This window comes from Panicum virgatum, chromosome 1K (genome assembly GCF_016808335.1).
Source record: "Panicum virgatum strain AP13 chromosome 1K, P.virgatum_v5, whole genome shotgun sequence".
In the NCBI taxonomy this organism is placed as follows: Eukaryota; Viridiplantae; Streptophyta; class Magnoliopsida; order Poales; family Poaceae; genus Panicum; species Panicum virgatum.
The window spans coordinates 31,245,319-31,265,393 of NC_053136.1; the positions used below are offsets into that span (position 1 = coordinate 31,245,319).

Here is a 20,075-nt window from a genome sequence, read left to right on the forward strand (position 1 = left end):
CCTATTCACCTCAGTCAAATGGGGTTGCCGAAAGAAAGAACCGCACTCTAACTGATTTGGTTAACGCCATATTAGATAATGCGGGACTTTTCAAGGAATAGTGGGGTGAGGCTATATTGACTGCATGTCATGTCCTAAATCGTGCTCCTACAAAGAATAAAGAGATAACACCATTCGAGAAATGGGAGAAGAAAAGGCCAACACTTTCATACTTACGTACATGGGGTTGTTTGGCTAAGATCAGTGTGCCAATAACCAACAAACTTAAGCTTGGACCTAAAACTGTAGATTGTGTCTTTTTAGGTTATGCTATTCACAGCGTTGGTTATAGATTTCTAATTGTGAAATCTGGAGTATCTGACATGCATGTTGGTACTATAATGGAGTCTAGAGATGCTACATTTTTTGTAAACATTTTTCCCATGAGAGATGAAACAAGTTCATCTAGACAAGAGTTTATTGAAAATGATAACTTTACTGAACCGATAGAACATAGTGAACCTACACTTGTGGATAATCTTGAGGAGGATAACAATGAAACTCTTAGAAAGAGTAAGAGACAAAGGACTGCAAAGTATTTTGGTGATGACTTCATTGTATACCTCATGGATGATACACCCGGAACCATTGAAGAAGCATATTCATCTCCTGATGCTGACTATTGGTAGGAAGCAGTGAGGAGTGAGATAGATTCTATTATGTCTAATGGTACCTGGGAAGTTGTTAAACGTCCTTATGAGTGCAAACCTACAGGATGCAAGTGGGTGTTCAAAAAAAACTCAGGCCAGATGGTACTATTGAAAAGTAAAAGGCTGGACTTCTGGTCAAAGGAAACTCAGAAAGAATGAGAAGATTTCTTTGATACTTATTCACCTGTTTCCCGATTAACTACAATTCGAGTGTTACTTTTCTTGGCAGTCTCTCATGGTCTTCTCGTTCATCAAATGGACGTTAAGACAACTTTCCTTAATGGAGAGTTGGAGGAAGAGATCTATATGGATCAGCCAGATGGTTTTGTATCAAAAGTTCAAGAAGGAATGGTGTGTAAGTTGCAGAAATCTTTATATGGCCTCAAGCAAGCGCCTAAGCAGTGGCATGAGAAGTTCGACAGAACTTTAACATCTGCGGGTTTTGTTGTAAACGAAGCTGATAGATGTGTGTATTATCGTTTTGGTGGGGCTAAAGGAGTGATTCTGTGCTTGTATGTGGATGACATACTAATCTTTGGGACAAGACTCAATGTGATTAAAGAAGTCAAAGATTTTTATCTCAAAGTTTTGAGATGAAGGATCTAGGAGAAGCTGATGTTATTCTTAATATAAAACTGGTAAAAGAAAGTAATGGTGAGGTGACTCTTACACAGTCTCACTATGTGGAGAAGGTTTTAAGTCGCTTTGGTTATAGTGACTATAAATCTGTCTCAACACTTTACGATGCCTGTCGTGGCTCTAGGAGGAGGGCCACAGCCGGGTGGCGTAGTGCACCCGCCTAATCCCTGAGGGTGGTTACTCGGGGAAGTGCAAGCGATACCTCAGATCTACTCATCAAGCAAGCACACAAGAACACTCGAAGATTTAGAGTGGTTCGGGCCGCCGGAGCGTAATACCCTACATCCACTGAGAGTCGTATAGCTCTTGTGTTTGTGGATGAGTCTACCCTCTGCCTCCAAGTCCTCAGTTTCGACTTGAGTTCTTCTCTAACGGGCGTCTCCCTTTTATAGCACAAGGAGGACGCGTACACAGGCGTTGGACCCCGACAGGTGGGTCCAACAAGGATGTATAGTCTACCACGAAAAAGATATTGATGGTGCTATAGTGATGGAGAATCTTTTGCCGGATACGCTTCATCGCCCTGTAGACTCTCCGACCGGGGGGGTAGACTATTGGGTCTACCACGTAGGCGTTATGGTACTCCGTCGTCAAGCTGTCGTGTCTAACTGGCGTTGCAGACTGACGCGCGTGGCGTGGGTGGCGCCAGCGGCTGCACTGTGCACCTTGGTAACGCGCGATCAACAGTACAGCCTGGCAAAAGTCACCTCGGGCTCTGCTGTGGCAGAGCGCACTTAACGCCTCCCACATTGAATGCGGTAGGTGGGCGAGTCTTCCCGAGGAAGCCTCGCAGCCGCGCGTGTGCCTGCGCCTGCGGATACGTGGCGGCTCTGGACCCCCCAGGCGGCTCCGAACACACCCAGGCGGGGTGTCTGTTCCCTCCCCGCTGAGGGGTCCGGATAGTATATGGGGGTCCGGGACCTCGTGGGAAGTCTGGGGCCCCCGGCTGTTTTGTCTCAGCGCTCCCTTGTCCGGGACACACGGCGTCACCGGACCCTTCCCTAGCAAGGAATGGGTCTGGGGCTGCTGACCGGGTGAGAAGGGCTTTTGGACCGCGGGGGTCCGGCTGCTCAAGCCGTCAGTGCGTAATCACAGATAACTATGAGGCTCTTGCCTAGACACAACAACACCTCTGGGACACGTGGTGACACCGGACCCGTCCCTGAGCAGGAAGTGGGTCCGGTACCGTTGGTCCGGTGAGGTGGAGTCGGACCCCAGGGGTCTGGCTGCTCAGCTCCTTAGAGCGTAGTTACGGATAACTACGCGAGTCTTGCTGCAGCAAGAGGGGGTACCCTAGTCCAGAGGTACCGACAATGCCAGTGTGGTTCTGAGGAAGAACAAAAGGATAATGAAAGATCAGCTGAGGTATTCTCAGATTATTGATTCATTGATGTATTTAGCTAGTGCAACAAGGCCTAACATCTCCTTTGCTGTGAGCAAATTGAGCCGGTTTGTTTCAAACCCAGGAGATGATCATTGGAAGGCTCTTAAAAGAGTTATGCGCTATCTAAAAGGTATAATAGACTACGAAATTCAATACACCGGGTACCTTAGGGTACTAGAAGGGTATAGTGATTCAAACTGGATTTCTGATACTGATGAGATAAAAGCCACAAGTGGATATGTGTTCACACTTGGAGGTGGTGCTGTTTCTTGGAAGTCTTGCAAGCAGACCATCTTAATGAGGTCAACAATGGAAGCAGAACTCACAGCATTAGATGCCACCACTATTGAGGCTAAGTGGCTTCGTGAGCTCCTAATGGATTTGCCGATAGTTGAAAAATCGATACCGGCTATCCTAATGAACTGTGATAATCAAATCGTGATTGTCAAGATGAACAGTTCTAAGGACAATATGAAGTCTTCTAGGCATGAAAAAAGCGGTTGAAATCTGTCAGGAAATTGAAAAATTCCGGAGTTATTGCCTTGGACTATGTTCAAACGGCGAAGAACCTGGCAGATCAATTCACAAAGAGTCTATCACGAAATGTGATAGACAATGCATCCTTGGAATTGGGCATGAGACCCACATGAGTCATTCTATAGTGGTAACATGTTCTATGTGATCGGAGATCCTGTGAAGTAGGATGGTGAAACAAACTATAGTCTGACTGAGAGAAAAGAACCTTTGTAAAAGACTCGTTCTATGTGAAAGGTGTATTTCTCTTCTAATCTGTATGGTAGGATGGTTTATACCTTAATGTGTTTCATGTGGTTTCTAGAAAACAAATGAGTTGTTTTCTTAAAACAAAGATGTTGTCCTAGAGAACATCTGAAAGGAACACACCTATATGAGTCTAACTACTGATCATAGTCTATGAGAAGTGGTTATTCTCTAGAAACTCATAAAAGGCATGGAGTATGACTTATAAGCTCCAAACCGCGGGGATGCTTATGCAGTCTAGTACCAGTGTAGGACTTTGGTCAAACTTGTTCGCACAAGACTGACAATTCAAGGCATAGTCCATTGTACAGTTGTGTGCAAGTGTAGCCTCAGTTCTAGATAGAAGTTCAACTTAACAGTCTCTGTCAAATACGGGTATATCAAAAGAGGGATTGAGAGCATTTCTAGTGTGGCTTGAAATTCTTGGTTGGGATTGCTGGAATTTATTCAATAATTCAATGGAAAAGAATTAAAGCCCGCTACTAATGCTAGGGAATCATGAGGAGGTAAATATTGGTGATTAAAATAGAGGATTGATGGCTGGTTAATGGTACAAATTTATGGCCATTGTTGCACCTAAAAACATCTAGGTTCGTTGAATTTGAGGGTGCCGCGGCTACATAAACCAGCCCCCTCTCCTCTCATTCTCACTCACTCAAGCACTTGCTTCAGGTACTTCTGCTTAGGAGACCTCTCCCTTCTCCCTCTGCTGCTTTCTGCAATCTTCATCGCTTGCACTGCGCGCACAGTCGTAGCGAGAGCAGGCCTCCAAAACCATTGCCCGCTGAAGGTCCTACACGGGATAGCAGGGCAATCAGGGTTTTGGGGAGCGTCTTGACGCGACTGCTCGCAAGGCTCCCGAACGACTACGTCCTCTACTTCTTGGTGGCCTGAACGACTACATCCTGGCGACAAGAACAACTACTTCATCTACTTCCTGGTGACCGTTCGTGGGACTGCACTGCGAACATCGTCCTGCATCGACATCGTTTGTCTACTTCAAGCAAGGCCAGTCGAATAGCATGGAGGCTATTCCAGCTGGTGACGGCGCACCCAATGCCTCCGGCACTGGTCTCGCCTTGGGGTATAGTCTGAAACTCATGTGTTTCATTCTGTTTATTTTTATATTAATTTTGAACACTTGCACATGCTCTGTTTCACTCACAATAGTCATGAAAATATTGTTTATTTACATGTTTAATTTTGGAATTAAAATATGTCCTCACAGTGTCTAAATTCACTTGGATGGTACATCTCAGATCATGCTTTGCAAATTTTAAGGTCACTTAAGTTCTACACTGCCAAATGAGAACTGAAAACCTTTGTCCAAGCTGCAAAAATTCCGACAGGAACAGGGCCAGTATGAACTGAGTTGACCGATGCAATAATAACTTTGCAATTAAAAAAGCTACGGGTTTTCTCTCGATCTCTTACGGCGCAGAAGAGTCGCCAAACTGCAAAAGAAACCCAATCAAGTGCATCAGTGCATGTCGGTGTTGAGAATCCCAGCAAAATATCTCGTTCTGGTGGCAGGGCCGGACGCTGTCAACATTACGCCATGCTAGGCTGAATGCGCTGCTGCCAACATTAGCAAGGAAGGCAAGGCAAGGATACCGACCTCGAATCTAACAGCAGCAGCCATAGATGATGTGCGTGTGCGATTCTGCTGCTGGTGGTGTGCGTCCATGTGCGGGTGACAAGACGCTAAAAAGGCACCAAAAGGGAGCTTGCCAAGTTTGGGCCTTTGGTTGGGTTCATCGCAGAGGGATTAGTAGTCGACAACAATAATTGGGTTTTGTCGAAAGAGATGTGCTTTAGTTTCTGATGACGGGATCGGAGGCAGACAAAGGGCAGCCCTGGCTCGGGTGACGCATATGCAGAATCGTGCATGAACCTTGGGGTCCATGTACGCATGCACAGATTCGTGGTACCTTCCCGGCCGCCATGGATGGATATGCAATGGTCCATGGAATTTGCTCAGACAAAAGCCCCATCTCAATGTGCTGATCTCCTTTTCTTTTCTTTTCTTTGTTTTTGTTTTGTTAATACAAGAGCTGGGCTCTAGTATTCTTAACCCTGTTGTTGGTTTCCCTTCAGCCGATTGACTATCTCTGACAACATTTTTTTTTTACAAAAGAAAAAAAAACATACTTTTGTATGGTGTTGGTTGTGTCTCAGCCATCAAAATTTTGAAAATCAGAAGAAGAAAAAAAACAAACAAACAGCAAGCACACATTCAGTACCGGAATACAATGGGGTTTTCGTCCTGAAAACAGTTTCTGAAATATTGTAGGTCAGACAAAAACTCAATTATGGTACGTAACACAATTATGGTACTGTAGCACATGTTTAGTTGGTGAAAAATTGATGGTTTTGGTACTGTAGTACATTTCGTTGTTACTTGACAAATAATGTCCCATTATAGACTAATTAGGCTTAAAAAGTACATCTCGTGCTAATCAGTTAGACTGTGTAATTAATTATTTTTTAATTATATTTAATGCTTTATGCATGCGTCCAAATATTCGATGTGAAGGGTACTGTATTTTTTTTTTTTTTTTGAACTAACAGGGCTAGCCTCGCTCCGCGCGTCACCAGATCATGTCTCAGAAGAAGACATTGTTGCCAGCTGACGCGCACCCAAGCCGGCCGGCACGGTTGGCCGGCCGTCGGAAGTCGGCAAAGCTCAGCGGCTCGTACGGCACGCAGCCGGCCACCTGCTAAAGAGTCACAGCTAATCATCCACGGCAGGCATGGCAATCGCCAAACCCCGACCTACCTAGTACTACGGTACTACTACCTTTGATGGCTTTTGTTCATGGATCTAAAATATCATATTCACACACACACACAAACACAAACATAAGGGGTAAATAAACCTACTCTCTAAATAAATGTTGGCAAACAAATTAGTTTATTTTTAAAACTAATTTACTTGTTAAACAACACATTTTTTATAAATGTTGTTGAATAATGATAAAAAATTACAGAGGGCCCAAGAAAAGATATATAGGAGAGGAAAGAAAGAAGGGCAGGATTCGGCCTACATTTCAGCTTTGGCATTTGGAAAGGCTAAAACTTTGGTCCCTGAAGAACAGTTGCAGTGTACTGACATTGTGTGCTGTGCAGCTGCATGCCACCCTAGGTAGGGCACGGCTGAGTAGGGTGGCCACAAATGCGAAATGCCACTCGCCATGGGGGCAGGGGACAAAAGGAAGCGAGGCGCTGCTGCTGATCATCACTGGCTCACCGCATATGCATTGGGATCCGCCCAACTGAGCCTTAGCGGCGAAGGCTTCGTTGTTCCAAAAGGCGTCAGCGATTAGCTGCTGAGATTCCGTTGAGGCCCTAGCTATGATGGATTAACACAACAACTAAGATGGATTACTTGTCTGTTTCGGAAATTATACGTGTACCAAATGGAGTACATCTGTATGATCTGTTAGCTGAAAAGGCATGCGATTAGCTAAGTGCGTGTATGACAGAGTAGGGTATGGATTTCGTTCAGTTCATAGATGGCATGATGCAAACTAAAACATTTAGTTTCAGATTTAAAGTCTTGAAACCATTTAGCTAAATTTAGCCAGTCTGCCCCTGCATCCACTTGAGCCTTGAGCTCTGGGGTAGATGCCGCCGCCATTGGGTTGGAGGAAATGACAAGTCTTTGAATAGCGCAAAGTATTAGGCAATGACAAGCAAGCAAATCAAACCACTCTCCTCTCACACACGGAGCGGCAAAACTCAATCTAGCTAGCAGAGTTGCAAGTTGCAGGCTTGCAGTTGCATTTGCATCCTCCGCAAGCACGAGATATTTCACCAAATCCTCAAAAAGGAACCAGCAAATCGACACGACCGAGATCATGTCAACTTGCGCAAGTGTTGCACTTGGGCAAGAAGCCCGGCCCTCTCGCTAGGGTCCATTGCCATCCCATAATTGGGACCATGACCCAAAACTTAATAGCATCTATCATCCCTCTCGTTTTTTTTATGGATGATGATCCATACAATGTGTCTTTGGTACTTTGTTAATTATTACCATGCCTAGGCATCATCTTTGTTTACCGCTTTTGCTTTAATCAGTAGGCTTAGATCGATTGGTCGATGGATGTTGGGTTACTTTTGGCCCCTCTCCTCCTTTTCCTCAGCGCCCATAATTCCTGGCGACCGTGCAAGTGTGGATCCATGTGACCCTGAAGCTTCTTGGAAGAAGAAGATGGCCAAGATCTCATGCCGTCGACCTCCAACCTCTATATATACTCATGAAACCCTCCTGACCAAACTCCATGCCAAAACACACAGGTCCTTTCATGCATACACAGTTCATTGCAGGCTACCAGTAGCAACAAGCAATCACCAGAAGCACCAGGAGTTCTTGATCTCTCGTTTGCATAGCTAGCATTGCGTCGGTCAGCTAATAATTAAGGTACTAGCTGCATTGGCCGTCGATTGGAGATCCAAGATGAAGAAGGCGACCAGGTACCTGAAGCAGCTCTTCGCCGCCGTCGTGGCGGCGGTGAAGTCCACGGCGGTGGGCACCAGGGCCAGCTCCCTGCGGACGCGCCTCATCATGCTCGGCATCATGCGCAACAAGAAGCTCCTGCTGAGCGCCATCCAGAGCAAGATCCACGCCATCATGGGCGGCGGCGCTAGCGGCAGCGGTGCCCAGGGCAGATACGGCAATGCGGTGGCTACCACCCACGGCGGCGGCGAGGGCGGTGCGGCCGAGGGCGCAGGACGCGGCGGCGCCGGCGGGCACCTGCTCCTCGGCGGAGGCGGCAGGAAGGCCGCCGTGCTGCAGAGCCTGCCGAGCTTTGTGGTGGAGCAGGAGAGCAGGGCCGTCGTGCTCAGCAGCCTGCCGAGCTTCGCGCTGGAGCGGGACGGCGGTGCGTGCCTCGCCCGCTCGCCGTTGTCGGCCGGCGGGGAGGAGGAGGTGGTCGAATACAACGACGGCAACTGCGAGAAGCAGGCGATCGCCGCCATCGCCGCCGCGGGGCCGGCGGTGGAGGGGGAGTTCCGGCTGGAGGACGAGATCGACCGCGTGGCGGACGTGTTCATCCGGCGGTTCCACGACCAGATGAAGCTGCAGAAGCTCGAGTCCTTCAAGAGGTTCTGCGAGATGCTCGAGAGGGGCGCCTGAATGCCTCATCATCCCATCCATGTCCATGCATATGATGGCCCCTGCTACTGAATACTCCTACTGATGATCAACTAATCGACTGTGTGTGCGCTAACGGTCGATCCAACCTAATTAGCTAAGGAATTAAGAGTTTGGGGGTGTATCTATTATACCTAGAATAAGTGGCAAGAAAATCGAGCTCGTTTCTTGGAGTAAAATTGGAGGGTGTTTGGACTGGAGAGAGATGTACGTGCTCATGCTCTTGTTTTCTTTTATGGAGATTTGAGCTTTCTCCTTCAGAATTAGAGCACAATTGATTCGCATGAAAATCTCGATCTTTAAGGTCAGTCTCAGTGAGAGTGTCATCGACACAGTTAATCTTAAGAACTATGCCAATGATGACAATCCTCTCACATTTTATAACACTTTTCTCTTCTCTCTCCTCATACTATTGGTACATGTTAGCAAATTTAATATTCATGACACTCTTATGACACTCCCACTGAAATTGACCTAATTGAACATTTCGTCTTGGAGTCCAGAAAAACCCAAGCTTCGTACTGTAAATGTGTCTTTTTGAGGAGGCGCTTACACACCTGAAAAATCTAGACGCTTTATGCCTTGTCCAGTTAATCCCCTTTCAATCCCCTTGCAACCGAACAAGGCCTTAAGAGGCGCACTAAAGCTGTAAAAATATCAGGCCACTCAATCTCTCAAAGATGTTTACCATGCTATTTGAACAGTGCAGCATTTCACATCAAACGCCTTGATAAAAGCTCCTTGCAAGCAAGCAAATCAAGAGGCCCACATTTAAAAACATGCGTGCATTGTCCACTGGTGGATTTGCACACAATGGAGGGTCCACTGGCGCAGCACAATAGTGCTACCACAAGAAAGTGTCACTCACAGACAGATTTCCCAGCACATGGTAAGGATCAGGTACTATTTTGCAACAAGTTTTCAGAAAATTAAGTTTTGCATTATACCACTGTAGGAAAGTAGGATGCGTATAATGGTTAATTTATTACATTGAGCCCCTTGGGCGGTATATATAGAGTAGAGAGACTTGGGGGGCAGGGCACTTCCCCTATACATATGGCAGTCCGGGATTACATATCCTAACCTACCAAATATACTCTAACATCCCCTCGCAGTCGTAGCGGTAGTAACACGAATGGTCAGACTGGAAAACAATGGAGATGTATCCCCCCGCAGTCGGAACGCCGGTGCGAAAGCTTTGACTGGAGACCCATGCAGATGATAGCCCTTTAGTGCCGTAGTAGCCGAAGTCGAGGTGGACGTGGTCGAAGCCGTGGAGGGGGGCGCGGGTCGAAGCGTCGTCGAGGTGCTGAGTACGCAAACTCAGCAGCTTCTTGCCGAAGACAGCAGCAGGACGGTACGGCGGATGACGAAGGTAGACGGCGCGGTTTGCGACTTAGGTCACGCTCAGGACAGGGGTGGCGACGGCGCAGGTTGCAGCAAGTGTCGCGCTCAGATCAGGGGTGGTGACGACGTCTTCCTTCAGGAACATCGGCGGCGATGTCCGCGCGAGAAAGGCTGGAGGCGGATCGAGCGCCTGCTTGACGAAGACCGGCGGCGAGTGGCGCCACCGCCTGAAAAGGCGACGACACCGGTAGGGTGGCTTGATCACGAACGTCGTTGCTGCAGCCTGGAGGGCGCAACAACAACCTCGTCCTTCGGGAGTGTCGACGATGAACGGCGACGAACGGTAGGGCGACGCAAACCCGATAACGAATCGGGAAAAAACCTAAGAAAAACACACAACAGCAGCAGGGTGACCTCCGGGTACAATCTCGGGTGCCGTAGCGAATTCCTCTCTCCTCCTTGTCTCTTCCCCGCGTGGTCAACACGGGGAAAAAACAGAGGAGATTGGAAAACCCGAGCGGCTCTCCTCGGATCGTCAGGCCAAGATCCGCCCCCGCAGCCGCGTCTTCTCGAGAAGCAGAGGCGGCGCTGGGGGAGGAAGGGCGGCGGCCGATGGCGCAGGGGAGGTAGCCGGCGAGGGAAGAGCGGTGGGGCAGAGCCCACGACGCGACGGCCCGACAGCGACGTCGACCGGCGATGCTGCGGCCCGTCCGCCCGACGGCGCGGTCTTGGCTCCTCCCCTCCAACCGCGCACGCGCGCGGTGCGCAGGCCGTGCGGCGGTAGTGGGAGGGGCTCCTCCCCCTCGGCAGCCGCGCACGCGCGCTGTCGTGCGGCGGCGGCGGCGCTGGGAGGGGGGCTGGCCTGAGGCGCGGAAGGGGCGGGGAAGCCGTGAGCGGGGCCGGGGACAACGACGCAGAGGCGGCAGCGGCCCAAGGCGGGGCCATGGCGATGCTGACGAGCGACGCGGCCCCGGCGACGGTAGAGGACAGCCCTCCTGCTGCTTGTGGACGACGACGGCGGCGCAGATCAGAGGGATCCGCGGCGCATCCTAGGAGGGCGCTACCCCCGGCGGAGATCAATCTCGATCTCCCCGGGGGCGCGCGGGTGCAGCGGAAGCGGCGGCGCGGCTAGGGTTAGGATCTCGTAACCTAGGCGTCTGATGCCATGTAGGAAAGATAGGATGCGTATAATGCAGTCGATTTATTGCATTGAGCCCCTTGGGCGGTATATATAGAGTAGAGAGACTTGGGGAGCAAAGCACCTCCCCTATACATATGGCAGTCCGGATTACATATCCTAACCTACCAAATATACTCTAACAACCACCAACTTGAGTTCACCCTTTATAGCATCATTAAAACAAAAGTAATGGTCTCTCAGAGAAAAGTAAAAACCGCCTGAATTGATGTAGAAATAGCAGCACAAACAAGTTAGCTAGCTTCTGCCAAAAGCCACTACCAGCGCAAGTTCACTCACTGCAATAAGCCGCACGACAAAATCTGATGCCCCACCACCACACGCACACGCACATTCTCTACACGTTGACATTACACAATGAACCAAAAATTCAGACAAGAGGGGACTTAAGAAATTAACAGTACAGGGCATAAAAATAGACTAACAGTAAGGATTTACAAACTCAATAACAAGTTGAACCAAAACTAGAAATTGAAAATAGAGACTAAAATCCTTTCTGTAATTCTTTCAGCAGATTGGCGAAGTCCTGTTTCTGTTTGGACATTAAACAAGTAGTGTTGTAGATTTGGTGACTTCATTATAAAGCTACCGTCATTCAGCAACACCACAAAAGACTTCATCATAATCTACATTAAACAGCTGACAGAATTTTGCCACAAAATATGTTGACAAATGAAAAAAGAAAGAAAACAAAGTTAAAAAAACATCATGAATAAAATAACAATAGAAATTGGCTGATATTTGAAAAAGAGGGAATCAATTACTGCTATAAGCAAAAGGCAGAAACCAACAGTTCACTTTATTTTTGACAGAATCAATCAATGCATCACTGAAGGAATATTTGCTAAATAAAGCTGAAAGAGAACACCCAACACAATCAACAATACAAAGATAAAGCACTAAATTCCAGGTCTCCTTCCACGCACCACAAAATGAATATCATCCAACTTGTACTACAAAAGGCAGAAGTATCATCAATAACATATATATAAAGTATACAGCACTAAGCCCCCTGCACCCTTTCAAATGTGGATGGCGGATTTGTTTTAGAATTTAGAATGTACATGTTTTTGGCATGCTTATAGCTCACTTACATAGTTACATGTGGAAGGCCTGAAAAAAAAATTTGTAACACGGTCAATAGCAAATGGGAAAGAAGACCTATAGCTATAGGAGATCAACATGAAATTGTGTTTTTTGGTTGGCCTAGGATGATGTCAGAAAGCTGATGCCAAGCATCATACTTCTAGGGATGTATATGAGAGCACATCAAGTTTACATTAGTATAAGGGACCCCGAATAGCTGTTAGCACTCTGCGGATTGTATAGCAGACTGACAGTAATATGTTCTAGTTTTAAATTTCATCTTTGCATAGTTTGGGTTTTAGATAACTTATGTAAATGTGCGATCTGCCGCATCCAGTATTTGCTGTTTCCAGTACCAGGTCCTAGTAAGCTACTTTGGACAGAAAGGTCCAAACTTCATTATTTATTTTCATCTATATTATCCTACAAATCCTCCCAATTCCCAAACTCCAAAATGAAAAGAAAAAAACTTCCCCATTCCTCTTTATATATTTTTCTTTCCATATCTATGATCTAAAATTTTCAGTTCAGGATTACTTTGGCTAACCATTTTACAGATTTGAAAAGGTTAGGAACAATAAAAGATCCTGGACACCCATGCTTTTCCAATAGTCAAGTATCAGATTTGAAATTTACAGGCTATTTCTCTAATTAACAAAAATGATTTCCCTTCTTCAGGTAGCAACGTCTAATGAGATTGCTCCATATTTTTATGTTGAAAGTATTTAGACATGGTTTTAATATCAAACTTGGACAGTGATGGCAAAGGCAGAAAGACTTTTGTAGAACAGATGCAGAGATGTACTGAGACGAGCAAATATGCTATGCGTGTGTCTACTGTCCAACAATGTATAATAAACCTCAACAACCTTCCAAAGAGATGCAGTGCATATATATTATTAAGATATTAGTAGGACACTCTTTCTACTAATGACAAGTTGACAACTATGCTTGATGCCCCTGCATCCAAATCCAAGTATGGTCAAAGTTACCAATTGCCAGAGGTGGGGGCATAATTTTGGTCAAATTGGAGGTGTTAGAAAATCCTACTTCTGTATAAGATAAGTTTCAGATACCATACTACCATATCAGAATTTACAATTGATATACACGGACCAAAATGTAACTTGTAAGGCTGACCAGTACAAAATCCATGTTTGGGCAGAAGCTAGCAACAATTGGGGAGTTCTATCAAGTAAAAGAACTTTCGAATGGAAAGCCATAATTCCATCCTACGGTTTAGCCTCCAGTGGCAATCACATGTAGATTCAGTCATTCTGGTACTAAGCAATGAAACATTGACTTACACTTGAGTTTATAGAATTAACCAGTTCAGTCCAAGGGTCAGCTGCTGAGGAAAACAGGCAACCTAATCATACTTAAAACACTGTGAAAAAAAGGCGAACCTGATCATAATTAAAACACTCTCATTCAAGCGTGCAGCGAACTACAACTGCATTCTGAACCCGATAATGGTGGGACCATGCCAACCCATGGCCACTTGTCTCACTTTAAACCGTTGAGACCACCAAAAACATTACAATTATGGTTTCCATGAATTTGGGCCAATCAGTCTCAAACGCAGGACCTCTGTTTCTTAGTGCCAAGTTGAGTTCCATGCATAACCAATTTCCTAAAAATCTTAATATTAAAGGAAGTGAGAAATGCACACATACTTCAGCACACTGCTTGCAGAGTGCACCACATAAATAAAAAATTTAGAATGTCAACCCATTATATATAAAAAAAAATGAGGCTGAATAAGACAGCAATGTATGGAAAATAAAACATTGAAAAAGTAAGAAGCGATAAAGAGCAATATTTATCATCAATGACTAAATGGAAGTGTTCCTTACTCAAGATGCTCACAAGTCACAAATCAGAAATAACAAAGGCAGAGCTACCTCTAGAGTGTTGACTGTTGAGAATGAGCAAGCTGGTAGGCTTTCTTTTTCTAACTTTGCAAGTACAAAATGGATAATCCAAAACATGAAGGATCAAGATCAAAACTTTTTCTATTTGGCACCACATGTTTCTCCATCGTCATCAATAGAATATGACTGCACAACTCCTAACATATATGGCAACCCCAATTAATCCAACCGAGAAAGTTCTCCTGGATACTCAATAATTTACCTAGTGGCAAATGGTCTTTAACAATCAATGTGAGATAGTAAGCACATATCACAATTAACAAAAGGACAATAAATTTACAGCATTTCTTTGTACACAAGATGTGGCAGTAAGCACACCAAAAGGTCCACATGTTGTATTACAGTATTGTAATGACTACTGTGGGAACAAGCATCCGATCAACAGATATGATGTGTAATGAAGTTCATGAATGTAGATCCTTCCAACCAGATCATACCTGAAATATTATCCTGTCAACCATTAACTATGTTCTTCTCCTAGAGTTGTTGACAGAAACTGAAGACCCTTCAAATAAATCAGATAAGTGGCTCTCCAAATCCTCTGGTGTGTATTTTATATATTTTCCTGGATTTCTTCCCCCATCTACTTGATTACCATATCTGCCCAGAAAAGCACGGTATGCTGGAATTACATTTTCAGATATTGATATTTTCAGTTCTTCCCGGAGTTGAGGATCTGGAACTTTCCAGAGTGTTTGGTTCCTGTAAATTTCCTCAAAGGCCATGTTGAAGTTCTTGAACTTTTCCTTGATGGACATCCTAGAACTTGAATGCCCACTGCCACTGCCACTCCCGCTTCCACTCCCATACCCACTCCCACTCCCACTCCCACTCCCATACCCATCTTCCTTGAAATATGACAAAGGTTTTGTCCAAGAAACCCTTAGATAGCTCTTTGAATACTGCCGAATCTTACCACTTCGCCTTTTTATCCAGTGATCACCTAAAATCTTCCCTAGCTCAGAATCCTTCACCTTCTGAACAATATAGAGCAAATTGTTCATGGCAAATATGCACTCAAGGGCAGCGTCTTCATAGAGCTTAGATTTTTCCTCCAAATTGGCCTCCAAATAAGATATCAGCTTCAGGAGACGCCTTCCAAGAGGGGTCATGCTCTCCAAGTGTTCCTGATCCTGATCATCAGAATTTCTGAAAGCATCGTGATCACTATTGTCATCAGCCAAGAGGACATCAAGTGTCTCACTGTAAACAACCAGCAACCTCAAATAGTTCATGACATAGCGTGTCATCGGGTGGATCTCACCAGCCGCCATCGCCCTCCGTGATGTCTCCTGCTGCAACATCTTCCCAAACTCAAACAGGTTACCCCTCACGGCATCACCAAGCCTATCAAGAATGGCCTGCACGTCACTGATCACACCATCCCCAGAACTTCCTATGCACAAGTCCCTCATTTCAGGAATCACCTCTGCAAGCACCTCATACATGTCAAGGATCCGGGGCACCTTCTCTGGCGAGCGGGGGCACACAGTCACAGCATCCCCAAAGCTGAGAATCTGCATAATGCATCCTTTGGTGGACTCAAGGAAGCACTCCTCCATAAGGTCATCGGACGCGGCAAGCACCTGGTCACAGAGGCGGCGCTCACCAGCAAGCAGCACGCGCACGACCGTCTTGACGCCGTGCACCCACTTCTTCATCTTGTCGTTGAGCAGCTTCCACTCGATGCGCTGCACCTCGTCGATGCTGAGGCGCTCGACGCCGAGCACGGAGAGGTACTCGTCGAGCAGGTCGCGGCGGACGCCGCAGTAGGCGTCGGCAAGCTCGCGGGAGTAGCCCGCGCGCGCCATCCGGTCGGCGATGGCGCGCAGCTCGTCGACGGCCTCGGGGCGCACGGGGTCGAAGACCTGGTCCTCGAAGGGGCTGGATCCCAGCGCGGCGCCGCGCGCGGTCTCCGAGCCGGCGGGGGTGCCGTCCAGGCTGTGCGGCGTGGCGGCGTCGAACTCGGAGGAGGCGTCGAGGTCGTCCATGGACTCGAGCGAGAGGCGGCGCAGCGAGAAGAAGAGCCCCGTGGGGTCGATCGGCACGGCGTGGCGGACCATGAGGTGGCGCAGCTCCTCCTCGAGCCGCGCCATGGCGAGCTGCACGGCGACGCCCGCGCGCGCGCCGCCGGGGCCCCCGCGCGCGAGGTGCTCGACGGCGACGTCGACCGCGGCGAGGTACTGCGCGACGTCGTCCTCGGGGGCCTCGAAGACGAGCGCCTCCGGGGTGGCGTCCCAGAGCTGGATGAGCTGGTCCGCGGCGTCGAAGGCGGCGGCGGAGATCTCGGAGGCGGAGGCGGGGCCGGAGGAGGGGTCCGGGGAGGGGAAGAGGTGGTCGTTGGTGATGGAGGAGAGGCGGTTGTCGAAGCCGGAGAGGATGCGGATCATGTCGTCGGCGGCGTTCTTGGAGGTCGCGAGGGACTTGACGATGTGCTGCGCCGCGGCCAGGACCTTGTCGCCGCCGGCGCCGGCGGGCGGGGACTCCGGCTGGGGCGGCGGGGGCGCGGGCGCCGCTGACGACATCACCGCTGGCCGCCTCGGGCGCGCCGTGGGGTGGGGGAATTTTGGAGCTGAGCGGGGCGGAGGTGGCTTCTGGCTTGGGTGTTGCCGCCGCCGCTGCTCTGTGCTCTATGCCTAATGCCTATGCTGCTGCCGCTGGCTTTGTTTGACCGCTGCCTCCTCTGGCCCGCCGAGACCCGCGAGAGGTCGGCGCGGCGTCGCGGGGAGATCAGCAGGGGGTGTGGTGTCAGTGCGATTCGCGTGACTGGATCCTCGGCGCTGCCATCTTGAGCTTAAAAAAAGCTGGGAGGACATGTACCCTGCGCCGGCCGGCCACCACCGGCCAACCCCACAGTTCCCCACCAGCGGCAATCAGCCGTCGGCGTGCTCTAGTTTTTTCCCTCTTGTCTTGACCGATGTAATCTAAATTGCGCACTACGCCGCGCCCACTTGAAAATATGGAGTAAAATAGTTGATGCGTTGATGATTACATATGCGTATAGAGCAGAAAGAGAAATACATTGAAGGGTGGGCTGATTGTTGCGTATGAGGTGAAAGGAGGAATGCCAAATGCATGCCTCGCGTCGGGTTTCCCCTCTCCGGGGTGATTGGGCTCCTTGTCTGACGCGCTTCGCCGCGCCCGTACTGTGCACGACGGAGAGCAACAAACATGATAAGCAGCAAACGGGAAGCTGTTAGCTTATTGTATGCATAAGGCATGCGAAAGGATTGATTAAAGTAGTCACCTGCCTAAAGATGCGATGTAATGAACAGAACCAAATGACATATCATGGTTACTGTATGAAAGAGCAAATAAAAATATTACAGTGCAGACCACTTAATCACCTCTATAAAAACTTACATACTGATTCCATGGGCTCGCAGATAGTTGAATACATTTTTAGCACTATTATTTATTATTGCTCTTGAAATGAAAAAGATGAGCCAATACATCATTGGTGAGAAACATCATAAAGATGAACTGACCATTCATAATTATTGTGGGTAATGCTTAAGGAAGCCTCTTTTATCTTACAAATCGCTGTGGTGGATAAGGCTCTACAATACTGAAAATACTAAAGGAAGTTGGAGGTAAGAAATTTGCAAGATAAAGTAACAGTAGTGTAAAGCCTTAAATGTTTTTGTCTTTCTATGTAATGCAGCTCGATACCGAATAAAAGCAACTAAGGAATATTCATGGCCCCTCATCCATGAGAATGCTTCAATGTAGGCAAATCATCACATGGAAATAAGGAACAACAATGCAAGTTTGAATGCTAATTGTCTATCATGTAGAGTAAAACTATAGAAAAAGCATCTAGTTTGTCAAGACAGTTGCATAGCCATTCACTACAATCTGATGAACAAATACCCCTCTGCAGTCTTCATACTTCTTCCTGACTCCTATTGTTCGTCGTTGGTCTTCAACTAATGATCTATGAACATAGGCCACTTAATGCACACTCATCACAGCGGTTTTTGCCATAAGCCATTACACAAAGAACAGAGAAAACACTGGGAAACATACAAAATACTTGTCATAACTACAGGTTGAAGGCATTGCAGTGCATCATATAGTGAACCTTCACAGGTTATCAGTTACTAACCAAGCTGCTGACGGAATTTTGCAAGCAATCCCATCCTAAATCAGCTAACTCCTCCAACGGAGACACCCTGTGTCACCAAATGGAAGAACCAATCACAGTGCAAGTTAATAAAAACTTCAGTTGAAAAAAAGAGACAGATTGAGTTCATAGGAGAAGGGTTTAGTACCTGCCGTCAAGGTTACTACTCTGTCCATTAATTCAACACATCTAAAGTATTAAGATTTATGTCTAATTTACGAAATTGGCTACAAAAGGCAATGTTAACCATTGTTTGTTGGCATTTCATCGAACAATATGTGGACATGGAGACAAAGATTATGAAGCTACGAATCAGTTTGGCTCATCGTCAACAGTAAAGTGCATCAGACTACTACTCTGAACATTTTGAGTAAGAAGAATGCAAGTTTATTTAAATCTCAGAAAGCCAAACCAAGGCAACATTGAAGAAAGCCCCATTGTGGTCTTGTGGAAGCGGCCATGAATCATATGGGAGATTGTTGATTGGGTCATGTAGCACCAACTGAACCTAAAATGAGGCACATTTGGCAATTACCAACAACTGAAATGTTGACCCTCTGACTGGAACATGCATTCGATCATAGTTGAACCTGGAGCAAGAAGAACACACAAGTAATGTTGCAAGGAGTGGGGTGGAAACGAAGTCGGTGGAACATATCTTTTCACCGGCGGCAGTCTCCATGTCCAGCAAGCTGCGAACGATGACTGCCCCACAAGGGCAAGCGATGAGGACCGAGGAAGGGCCGCTCGCTGCTTGCTAGCGTATAGGAGAGGAATGGGACGAACCCACCAGAAGAGGTTATCGGAGTCCAGAGGAGTCAGCGGTGGCCATCATGGAGGGGCTACTGCTCATGCTCCCGTTGCTGGGAGAAGTACACCCCCTCACCGATTCAGAGTTCATAGAATCACACAGATCTGGAGATTACCATAAGGCTTGGGAGAACAGAGCCAAAATCCAGGGGAAGATCCGCGTATCATATGGAGCGCAACTGGAGGAGGGCGGCGACGGTCTTGACGGATGGCCTGCACACCGCTGGTGGGCTCGCCGCCGGTGAGCTACACCAACGAAGCCGCCAGCCAAGGACGGCGCGTAAGGTTTGGCAGGACAGAGGCGGGAACTACCACATATCGTGGGGAGCGCACCTGTAGGAGGGCGGCGCCGGTCTTCACGAACGGCCGGCGCACCACCGGTGGGCTACACCAACGAAGCCGCCCTCAAAAGGCGGCAGCGGCGGCCAATTCCCAAACCCTACCCCGCCTCCACAACAGGGAGACGAAAAGGGAAAGGGTCGGAGCGAGAAGCCGAGCACCCGTGCGGACGTTTTGCGGGGACCCGCTGAGGCCCACGGCAAGGCGAGGCGGTGCGGCAGGCCGACGCAGGGGACGGCGGGGTCCACTAGAGGCGGTGCGCGCGCGGCATGTGAACGCGAGAAATCCATGCCCCGCGTCGAGCGTCTCTCTCCGGGGCCGGTGCTGGGCCTCCCCAAAGCCGACACGTGTCGGCCTGGGAACAGCCGGTTCTTCCCAAGCCTCCATCTCCACGCCCACGGTGTATAGGAGATAGAGTATCAGGTTCAGTTTGACTATACAGACCGTGCAAAATCTATTTTTCGCTGCAAATTATTTTGACGATATTTTATACGCTGAAAATTATATATAATCGTTGAGATAACGTATTCAAACAAAGTGATTTTAGTACAACATCATACAGTATGAAACATACGACACCACCATGTT

The 20,075-nt window shown here is 47.7% G+C and overlaps 2 protein-coding genes across 6 annotated transcripts; one reads left to right on the plus strand and one right to left on the minus strand.

The window, feature by feature from the left end:
* The first annotated feature begins 7,641 nt into the window (after positions 1-7,641).
* Positions 7,642-8,992, plus strand: LOC120702660. Its single transcript, XM_039986543.1, has one exon. The coding sequence runs from the start codon at positions 7,952-7,954 to the stop codon at positions 8,627-8,629; it is 678 nt and encodes a 225-aa protein (XP_039842477.1). The 5' UTR covers positions 7,642-7,951; the 3' UTR covers positions 8,630-8,992.
* A 5,379-nt stretch (positions 8,993-14,371) lies between these two features.
* On the minus strand, positions 14,372-19,659 carry LOC120702667 (exocyst complex component EXO70A1-like). Of its 5 annotated transcripts, none has more exons than XM_039986556.1 (3): positions 19,482-19,659; positions 19,265-19,394; positions 14,372-19,095 (listed from the first exon to the last, which is right to left on the minus strand). In XM_039986556.1, exon 3 carries the CDS (start codon positions 16,735-16,737, stop codon positions 14,677-14,679), a length of 2,061 nt encoding a protein of 686 aa, XP_039842490.1. In that variant the 5' UTR covers positions 16,738-19,095; positions 19,265-19,394; positions 19,482-19,659; the 3' UTR covers positions 14,372-14,676. The 5 variants fall into 5 exon arrangements, with proteins under 5 accessions (XP_039842490.1, XP_039842505.1, XP_039842514.1 ...); XM_039986571.1 differs by having other exon boundaries at positions 14,372-18,846; positions 18,929-19,394; XM_039986580.1 differs by having other exon boundaries at positions 14,372-18,228; positions 18,321-19,394.
* Between the last annotated feature and the right edge of the window lie 416 nt (positions 19,660-20,075).

Coding starts and splice junctions, on each gene's coding strand:
- LOC120702667 (XM_039986588.1), bottom strand. CDS start 16,737: ATGTCGTCAGCGGCGCCCGCGCCCCCGCCGCCCCAGCCGGAGTCCCCG.
- LOC120702660 (XM_039986543.1), top strand. CDS start 7,952: ATGAAGAAGGCGACCAGGTACCTGAAGCAGCTCTTCGCCGCCGTCGTG.